The sequence below is a fragment of the Alosa alosa genome, chromosome 16 (assembly GCF_017589495.1).
Source record: "Alosa alosa isolate M-15738 ecotype Scorff River chromosome 16, AALO_Geno_1.1, whole genome shotgun sequence".
NCBI lineage: Eukaryota > Metazoa > Chordata > Actinopteri > Clupeiformes > Clupeidae > Alosa > Alosa alosa.
The window spans coordinates 3,680,436-3,690,332 of record NC_063204.1 but is presented as its reverse complement, the minus strand read 5'-3'; the positions used below and the strand labels follow the sequence as shown (position 1 = coordinate 3,690,332).

Below are 9,897 nucleotides of genomic sequence, written 5' to 3'. Positions count from 1 at the left end.
CCCTGCCCAGTATGCTTTGTCTGACACTTCCCATCCAATCCAGCACTGCAATTCCTTTAGGGAGGCGGTACTGAAATGACATTTGGTCAATCAAGCCTAGCAAACTCTCGCGTTCTTGCTGTTCAATTGATCAGGAAAAGCTTAGCTAGCTAGCTCGCCGTCCGTTCTGGACGTGGTTCTGGAAGACGGTGGATATAGCTAGCTAGGTGGCTGAATTCGTATTGTGGAAAAATGGCGGCGGGCAGCGTCAACCCGTTTAATCTCAGTGATTCTGAAGAGGAAACGGAGCGGAGACCGGATGGCGCTGACGAACGCAGCCCAAGTGATGGACCACAAGGCCAGAGTACCAACCCGTTCTCCCCGCAAGCGGACAGTGAGCCAGCGGTATTACTACTATCTAGCACCCGAACCAGTCCCAGTGTGGAAGGCATCTCAGTTTCAACTGCAGCAGCCGCTGCCATAGGAGGCAACGCAGAGACTCGGGTTCCTGTGGATGTGATCGCTGCCCAGCTCCTCCGGGATCAATACATCCTGACGGCCCTTGAATTACATACGGAACTACTAGAGGCAGGCAGAGACCTTCCTCGGTTGCGGGATTACTTTTCGAATCCAGGCAACTTTGAAAGGCAGAGCGGAACTCCGCCCGCTTGCAAAGAGCAAGGACTTGGTCCTGTTGGAGCGCTCAGTAAGTTGATCGTAAAAGACACAGCTAACCACACAATCAAACGCAGTAATGCTATCAGTACAGCTAGCTGGCCTCAGATACTGTACCTGCATATGCTAGTCGCAGTCAACATTGTAACCAGTGGAAATGGAATGCTAGTCTGCTATTGCTAGCATGTAACAAGCAGTTAGCTAGCCTTGACAGCCCCGGCTAGCTAATTATGTGTCACCTGAAAAGACGCATTAACGTTAGCCTTTTTTCCTAAACAGAATCTAATTGAAACCCATCAGATACAGTACACTAACGTTAGGCTAGATGCATTGACATGTGTGTTGTGTTTAATAACCTTCGCTGATGATCACTGTGGAGTTTCCCTCACTGATCCCAGCAGCACAGGTGCAGGATAGGAAAAGAAGAAAAAACGATGCTGCCAATGCACGCGGTATGTAGTGTGTCCAGATTCTAGATTGCCCTCTTCGACCACCGTTTGCACTGTTTGGGGAACAATCAGGACTGACTCCTTCTCTGACATTCCTGCCGTGTGGCTTTCCTTTACCATCTACCCGATGGATAATCTCTAGCGGCCTAGCTAATCATCTTTCCAGCTGTTTATTTTTCTATTGTTGACCTCTGATCTTTATTAGCATGGGAGCTCGTTTGATTTTTCTCTCCAGGGTTTAGCCCTGGTTTCGCATGGGTTTGGAGTGATCTCTGGGCATTGTGTGCAGTGCCACTCCAACAGTGGGTTCGTCTGAATGATTTACGGGTTGGTTGGCTGATTGACTGATGCATCTTTTATTGGTGGTGCACTTTGCTGACATTGTTGTCATTTTGTGTTGGTGTGTTTTCCCTGACATTATGTACCTACCTGGTGCGTGACTTTTAAACAGGCTGGATGTAATCCCTCCCTGTACTGTATTTATTTGACATTGTTTCATACGGAGTGCTATTTGTGTGTGTGTGTGTGTGTGTGTGTGTGTTTCCTGTCATCGCTAACTGAATGTGGGTGGCTGACAGGAATATAGAATGGCTTCAGTGTTAACATTGAACAGCAGATCGTGGAGCTCTTGTCTCACTTCCTAGTCCTTCCCAGTGAGGCTACTCAAAGCTTGATAAAAAATAAGGTGACTCATGTCATATTTTACAAGTAGGTAGTTGGCAAATTCAAATCCAGTGCTGCATTGAGGATACAACCACAGCTGGTCTGACAGAGTAGCAGTGTCAGTGAGGTCAACCCAGGTAAATGAATACTGAGATGCAGGCCTATCAGATGATTCCTTTTATAGTCCAGCTTTGAGGATAATGTAGCAATGATGAGCACATGACCTGTTGAGCCCTAGAAATATATATATATATATATATATGTGTGTGTGTATAGCACACTAATTATGACACTCCACCACTAGCACATGACCTGTAGAGCACACTAATTATGACACTCTCTGAGCATAGCACACAATAGGACATCTCCTTCTACTTAGGCCCATTTGGCATGGCCACATAGAGTGTTCAGACCCAGGTCCAGGTATGAATGAAGTTCATTAATAGGTTAAAACCCTTGAGATGGGCCATCTGATTTTCGAGGGGGTCCTTCGTACACACACACACAGAAAAACAATACAGTACACAAGACAAGGTAGCCAAGGTAGCAGGCAATCAGCCCTCATTGAAGGTGGCGATCTCCAGCCTTTGTCACATCTGCTGCTGTGAAGGGTGGTGGTGCTGTGATGGGGGGGGGGGTGCTGCTGTGAGGGGTGATGGTGCTGTGATGGGGGGTGCTGCTGTAAGGGGTGCTGCTGTGAGGAGGTGGTGCTGAGGGTGGTGCTGTGAGGAGGTGGTGCTGTGAGGGGGTGGTGCTGTGAGGGGGTGGTGCTGTGAGGGGTGCTGCTGCTACAGATGGCCCCTCTCCAGCGGTCTGTCCTCATGGACGCGCCTAATTGTCTCTGCCTCTGATGTGTTCGGAGGAGGGCACCAGGTGTGTGCACCTGCTCTTTAGAATTGAGTGAATAGCATTGAGTTGAATAGTTATGAGGGCCAGTAGGCCTCTTACACTGATGTTGGATGACTGAGATGAGCTCATGAGAGACAGACAGAAAGAGAGTGAGAGAGAGTAGACACAGAGAGAGAGAGAGAGATAGACAAACAGAACAAACAATAGACAGATAGATAGAAAGATAGATAGAGAGAAAGAGAGAGACAGACAGAAAGAACAATAGGTAGATAGAGAGATAGACAGACAGATAGAAAGATAGATAGAGAGAAAGAGAGAGACAGACAGAAAGAACGATAGATAGATAGATAGAGAGATAGACAGACAGAAAGAACAATAGATAGATAGACTGATAGATAGACAGATAGATAGATAGAGAGAAAGAGAGACAGACAGAAAGAACAATAGATAGATAGAGAGATAGACAGACAGACAGAAAGAACAATAGATAGACTGATAGATAGACAGATAGATAGATAGAGAGACAGACAGAAAGAACAATAGATAGATAGATAGATAGATAGACTGAAAGAAAGGTTGCTAGAGAGAGGGATGTGTGCTCGCGTTTTGCCCCAATAGCTCTCTGGCTTTCTGAGCCATGTTGTGATGGTGAGTGATGCAACACAACAGGCTCCTGTCAGGCAGGTGGCCGGTCCAGCAGATGGTCGCAGGCTCCTCCAGGCTATTGTGTTGACCTTTAAACAGGACGCTGAGCTGCTCACTCAACGTCTCCCATATACAATATTATTTCCCCTCAACAGGGGAAGTGCTGGCTGACAGACATGCAAAGCTGGCTTAGTGTTTGAGGATAGGATCGTGGAGTGAAAAGTGTCACATAAGGTTCTACGGTGACACTTTATAAAAAGACAGTAAGGACTAGGCCTACATCATGATGCCGTGAGTGCTTTATTAAAAGACAGTAAGGACTAGGCCTACATCATGATGCCGTGAGTGCTTTATTAAAAGACAGTAAGGACTAGGCCTACATCATGATGCCGTGAGTGCTTTATTAAAAGACAGTAAGGACTAGGCCTACATCATGATGCCGTGAGTGCTTGTAGAATTTGACCAGAACAGCTGTTTTAGACTCTCGTATTCCCGATTTTCCTTTCCCGTGTTCTCTCAGTCATTGTCTGACTGATCCAGCAGGCTGGACTGGACACTCTTGGCAGATTGGAATTGTGTGCATTTAGGATAATGTCTCGATATTGTGCTATCTACTGGCATTAACCTTGGAAGGAGAAGTGCTTGCAGCCCTGAGTTTGTATGATATGATTTGGTCTGACAGGGACTGGACCTCGGAGGGTGGTAAGTCTTTAGTGATCCTACTGTTGCTTGTATTCTGTGCACAGTAATCTGGTGGGCTTGTAATCACAGTATGGTCCTCTGGGGTTCGGCGATGTACAGCAGAACAATCACGACATTCATTTCTCAACATAATTCTGTTGTAGTAAAGTTAATTCACTCTGCGTTGTGGCTGTTCTGTAGTGAACAGGAAGACCACAGGACTTTAGTTTGAATGGTTGTGTCTGTTTGTGTGACCTTGTAGAGTAGCTGTTGTTTAGTCACACCACTATCAGAGCTTCTTGGAATATCCTCCACAAATTCCTGAAATGTTTTAACGTGGGCCGGCTGTCTAAAACCCTCCTCAACGGAGTAGTCCAGATTTTTCTGTAAGCTACGACAGCCTTAGGCTCAGTCACATGCTGACAAGTCATGCTTTATAAGCATGTTATCATGGTGTTCTTATCAGAGCTTTATTGCCTGGTTAAAAACATTATAGAAATACAACAACATGATGTTTTTGGTTTCTTCTAGTAACCCAGCTACACTAAGTACCATTAGTATGGGGCGATCCTCAAATCAGACTGGAATAATATAGACTTTTTTAGCGCAGCCTATTATCATGTAACACACATAATGTGACACCCTCTCTGTCCTCCTCCTTAGTTTAACCATTGGATGTTGAGGGCACAACAGAACAGGCCTGGTCAGTTTGGATGCTGGTCCTGATCCTCTGATCTGTTATATACTGGAGGGTTTTTTTCTCCCCCTGGCAGTGGATCTGCCATGAGAAACCCCATCAAAAGAAAGTAGGCTAAGAGGTGAAAAGTCCAAATGTGTCCCTGTCCACCTGTTTGACAAGAAGTCTATTGAGCTGAGCCTGTGCTGTGCAGACTACCAAGCCTCCCCATGCAGCTCACACCAGCACAGAGAAAAGAGAAGGCTCACACCAGCACAGAGAAAACAGAAGGCTCACGCCAGCACAGAGAAAACAGAAGGCTCACGCCAGCACAGAGAAAAGAGCTATCTGGCCGTGTGGGAGGTCAACTCCGGTGCCGTCCATACACCATACACTCTCCCTTGGTGACCCAGCACCGCAGACCGACACCCTGGTCACCTTACATCAAAAGCAGCACCCCCAACCTCTCCAGCTCCCATTGGCTGAGAGTTGCCACTGTCACACGACACTTGACAGGCTAAGCCTGCCCGTTGCCATTGAGACGAGAGGGTCACATTTCCATGGCTGACTGTGCGTTCAGAGACAGCAGCCGACCCGACCCGCCTCAGAGCTCGCCGGCCCGGCGGCCGCTGTATCAGTCTAGGATGGGGTCCGGGAGGGGTCGAGGTCCGGGAGGGGTCGAGGTCCGGTTGGGCTCGAGGTCCAGGAGGGCTCGAGGTCCAGGAGGGGTCGAGGTCCGAGAGGGGTCCAGGAGGGATCGAGGTCCGGTTGGGCTCGAGGTCCAGGATGGGTCGAGGTCCGGTCGGGCTGGGCTGTTTCTGCTCCTGCAAGGGGGAGGGGGAGAGGTCCGGTCAGGCTGGGCTGTTTCTGCTCCGGCAAGGGGGGCTAGCGTTGTGTGGCCTCTCCTCTCCTCGGCTCAGCCCTCATCATGTGATCCATATTCATTACGCAGGAATCTCTGGCTCTTTTGTTGGGCTGTGGGCAGAGGAAAGCAACGGGGCGGGGCAGTGCAACACTAACTAACTATCTGTTGGGGCTATTCTCACAACTACACTAGCCCCAACAATGGGAGCTCAAAGCTTTTGTTGGAATAAGGGCATTCTCAAATGATACTTTGCTCAAAAGAAGACCAAAGCACTGCCCTGCTCTGCCCAGTTGGTCTCCTTAATGGGTCTCTAGTGCATCACAACTGAGAGAATGAAATGAGCTGTTAGAACTGAAGCATTAGGACTTTTGAACAGCATAACAGAAGCATTAGGACTTTTGAACAGCATAAGTGAAATATTAGGACTTTTGAACAGCATAATAGAAGCATTAGGACTTTTGAACAGCATAAGTGAAATATTAGGACTTTTGAACAGCATAACAGAAGCATTAGGACTTTTGAACAGCATAAGTGAAATATTAGGACTTTTGAACAGCAAAACAGAAGCATTAGGACTTTTGAACAGCATAAGTGAAATATTAGGACTTTTGAACAGCAAAACAGAAGCATTAGGACTTTTGAATAGCATAAATGAAATATTAGGACTTTTGAACAGCATAACAGAAGCATTAGGACTTTTGAACAGCATAAGTGAAATATTAGGACTTTTGAACAGCAAAACAGAAGCATTAGGACTTTTGAACAGCATAAGTGAAATATTAGGACTTTTGAACAGCAAAACAGAAGCATTAGGACTTTTGAATAGCATAAATGAAATATTAGGACTTTTGAACAGCATAACAGAAGCATTAGGACTTTTGAATGTGCAGCAGCTAGGCATTCATGAGCTGCTATCTCTGTATCTCTTGTTTGGTTGATTGAGTAAGCCTTGTGCTCAGCTTGTGACAGAGGACACACACACACATAGACACATGCACGCACACACACACACACACACACACACACACACACACACACACTCACACTCACACTCACATAGTCGCACGCACGCACACACACACACACACACACACTCACATAGTCACACCCACGCACACACACACTCACACACTCACATAGTCACACGCACGCGCACACACACACACACTCACACACTCACACACACCCTGCTGAAGAGACAGATGGAAGAGTGTTTGCGCTGTGTGTCCGTGGTCCTGCCAGTAGACCTCAGCCCTGCGGGGTGACAAACGGACGGCCCTGCAGCAAACACCGCATCAGCAACACTCTCCTCCTTTATCAGCCAGCCCCAAAATATCCACCGCCCGCAACCGGCCGCAACCGGCCGGCCCATCCTGTCACTCCAGCTGATGGAAAGGTCTGGAGGTGTCTGCTGTGTTTCTCTTCACAGCAATGTGTGATCAGCATCTTGGCTGTGTGTGTGTGTGTGTGTTTGTGAGTGTTTGAATGGTTTCATTTTCGTGTGTGCGGGTGTTTTTTGTGCTGACGTACATATCGCATATCGAAGTGTAATTGTGTGTGTGTGTGTGTGTGTGTGTGTGTGTGTGTGTGTGTGTGTGTGTGTGTGTGTGTGTTTCTGAGCTCTTCCCAGGAAAAGCCATACTAGCACACCGATAGTACTGAGATCCTTCCTCCTTCCATTTCCAGATCGCGCCGGAAGCATCAGCACCTTGGACTCGCTGGACTTTGCCCGCTACTCCGATGACGGCAACCGGGAGTCCGACGAGAGGGTGGCAGGTAAGCAGGCCCCTCTGCCACACGCCAGCAGGGCGCCAGAGGGCATCGCAAGGCAGGAACCGAGTGCCAAGCGACGGCACCTTAGTTGGCATATCAGAACGTCCATGGCACCACATTGCCCATTTTAGCCATCAAACCATTACAGAAGGTGTTCTTCTTAGCTTTTTCTCAAAGTTATCACTTGGTTTTGAAAAGGGATTGTTAGAGGCAGGAAGTCAGTTGGGTTGCTGTGGCTGTCAGGCCTCAGCCCCGAGACGCAGGCCTAAATGTGACTCCTTAGCGGAGCGCTCGTTCTTACACATCCTCCGCAATACACTTTTGTCGTTCTTAATGAATCAAAATAAAACACATCATTTGCCGTTTGTCTTCAGCTGTAGAGAATATACGGAGTAGAGAACTTGCGAACATTAGGACTTTCACAGGGTTTCCTTTTTTTCTGTCCATGAATTAAGGCTGCATTAGCTGTCAGAGGGCAGAGTGAGTGAGGCTTAAACCATTCCATTATAGGATAAATGACCAACAGAACTTCCATTCCATTATAGGATGAGTGACAAACAGAACTTCCATTCCATTATTAATGACTACCAGAACTTTTGCAGTAAGATACAAGCTTTTGGTACAAGCTGACAAGCTTTTGTTGAAATTGTAACTGGACCCAGCACATATGTAAGTCCCTCAGCCTTATGGGCTTGTGGTTTGAGGAGAATATCAGAGCAACTCTGTTTACTCTGAGGTGATGCGGCTTTGGCCTACCGTTTTATAGCTATAGCATTAGTATTAAACCCATGGAGTATGAGGTCAACATTCACAAGGCTTGATCATCTGCAAACGATTAGTGGTCATTGATGGGGAGAAGTCAAAAAGAGTTCCCAAAATGTGATTCCTGCCCAACACATTGACCCTCCGAGCCGCAAGAGCTGCTTGCCAATTTAGTACACCACACTAGCAAATAAGGCCCAAAGGCATACTTTTCCTCGTCCACCACTGGTAGTGCAAGGCACAATATACTCTTCCCTGGTTGACGGGCACGCGTACAGGCCTAAGGATAACAGTGCCATTTCTAATGAGTGGATGTTATGCAAATGAAAAACTTCTTAGGATTACTTGTTAGCCAGCGGCAGGCCTGCCCATAGCTCCCATAGCCTGCGGCAGGCCTGCCCATAGCACCCATAGACTGCCATTCCCTATCTCTGATCTGCAGTGTGGCCTACTTATCTTGGCCAGCGTGGGCTGCTTATCTTGACCAAATAAAGGGCGTAGATTTCAGGCAGGGCTCAGGGTGGATAATTGGATATTATCTTAATGCTTGTTATGATTAAAGGAAATGAAAGTAGCCAATAATAAAGGACATTTTGCATTGTTATGTTTTGCGCTGCTTTATATGTGAATATGATTCAGTTTCTTTTTTGTGTGTATGTTTCAATATCTTCACTGAAAATAATAATAATAATAATGAATTGCAGGAAGAATTGTATCCAGTTTATTATTTAATCTTTATACAGTTGAAGGTATTCCTAAAATGCAAATGCAGAGAAGTGAAGTGAAGAGAAGTGTGTGTGTGTGTGTGAGTGTGAGTGTGTGAGGGTCTGTGAGAGTGCCTGTGTGTGAGTGCCTGTGTGTGTTGAGGGCGTTAGCTGGGTAAGTAGCTCCAACAGGAACCGTGCAGCAGAGAGAGCAGTTAGTGTGAGCGCCAGCGGGACTCCTCTAGCTCTCGCTCGAGCGGTTGGCCGTTGTCTGACTCCGGGTTTTCTGGCTTTCTGATGGTTATCAACCCCAGTGTTGCTTTTGCCAAACCACTGGGCCACACACGCCCGTCCAGGCTAGCAGAGACCCCCTCCAACCCCCCCCCTCCCCCCGTCTTTTCATTTTGCTTTTTTCTCTTTTTTTTCCTTTTTTTAACAAATTCTCGCTTGTTCTTAAGTTGTGCCATTTGTTGAGCTTGCATCACATGCACTCCTGACCTTTTGACCCCTGCAAGGCCTCCTCACCCACCCAACCCATTTGGATGACCTCTGAGGTTGGAGAAACCGCACCCCCTCCCTTCTGACCTGAGTGGGCCGTTTTTGGGGTGTACAGGACGTAGACGCGACTCACTTTGGGGTGTACAGGACGTAGACGCGACTCACTTTGGGGTGTACAGGACGTACTGTAGACGTGACTCACTTTGGGGTGTACAGGACGTAGACGCGACTTACTTTGGGGTGTACAGGACGTAGATGTGACTCACTTTGGGGTGTACAGGACGTACTGTAGACGTGACTCACTTTGGGGTGTACAGGACATAGACGCGACTCACTTTGGGGTGTACAGGACGTAGACGCGACTTACTGGCTTGCCATGACCTGGGCCTTGGGGTTTGAACCTCAGGAACCGTGGGCTGTTTACGGAACTCCTCCACCTTACTCAGTGTTTTGGAAAGGTCAGAGGTCACAAGTGCACGTCATGCAACACGTCCTCAACTCTCCATGCTTCTTTAGTGTGTGTGTACTGTGTGTGTGTTTTTTTTGTCCTTTTTTCTAAATCAAACATGATTTAAAGAGCTAGCAGGATTGCTGCGTCCTACTCCACTAGTGCAGTAGAAAAAGAAGATAAGTGTGGATATGCAGCCTGACGAGCCATACACACACACACACACACAC

At 47.3% G+C, this 9,897-nt stretch overlaps 1 protein-coding gene across 10 annotated transcripts in view; it reads left to right on the top strand.

Moving 5' to 3' along the window:
• Window positions 1-92: 92 nt before the first annotated feature.
• Window positions 93-9,897, top strand: part of relch (RAB11 binding and LisH domain, coiled-coil and HEAT repeat containing) — a 49,815-nt gene continuing 40,010 nt past the window's right edge. For 7 of the 10 annotated variants that reach the window (XM_048265830.1, XM_048265825.1, XM_048265829.1 and 4 more), the window contains exons 1-3: window positions 93-685; window positions 1,053-1,106; window positions 7,169-7,258. In XM_048265830.1, the coding sequence (XP_048121787.1) occupies window positions 232-685; window positions 1,053-1,106; window positions 7,169-7,258 (598 nt within the window). In that variant the 5' untranslated portion in view covers window positions 93-231. The remainder of the gene's footprint in view (window positions 686-1,052; window positions 1,107-7,168; window positions 7,259-9,897) is intronic. The other 3 variants (XM_048265827.1, XM_048265826.1, XM_048265824.1) reach the window with 1 other exon arrangement.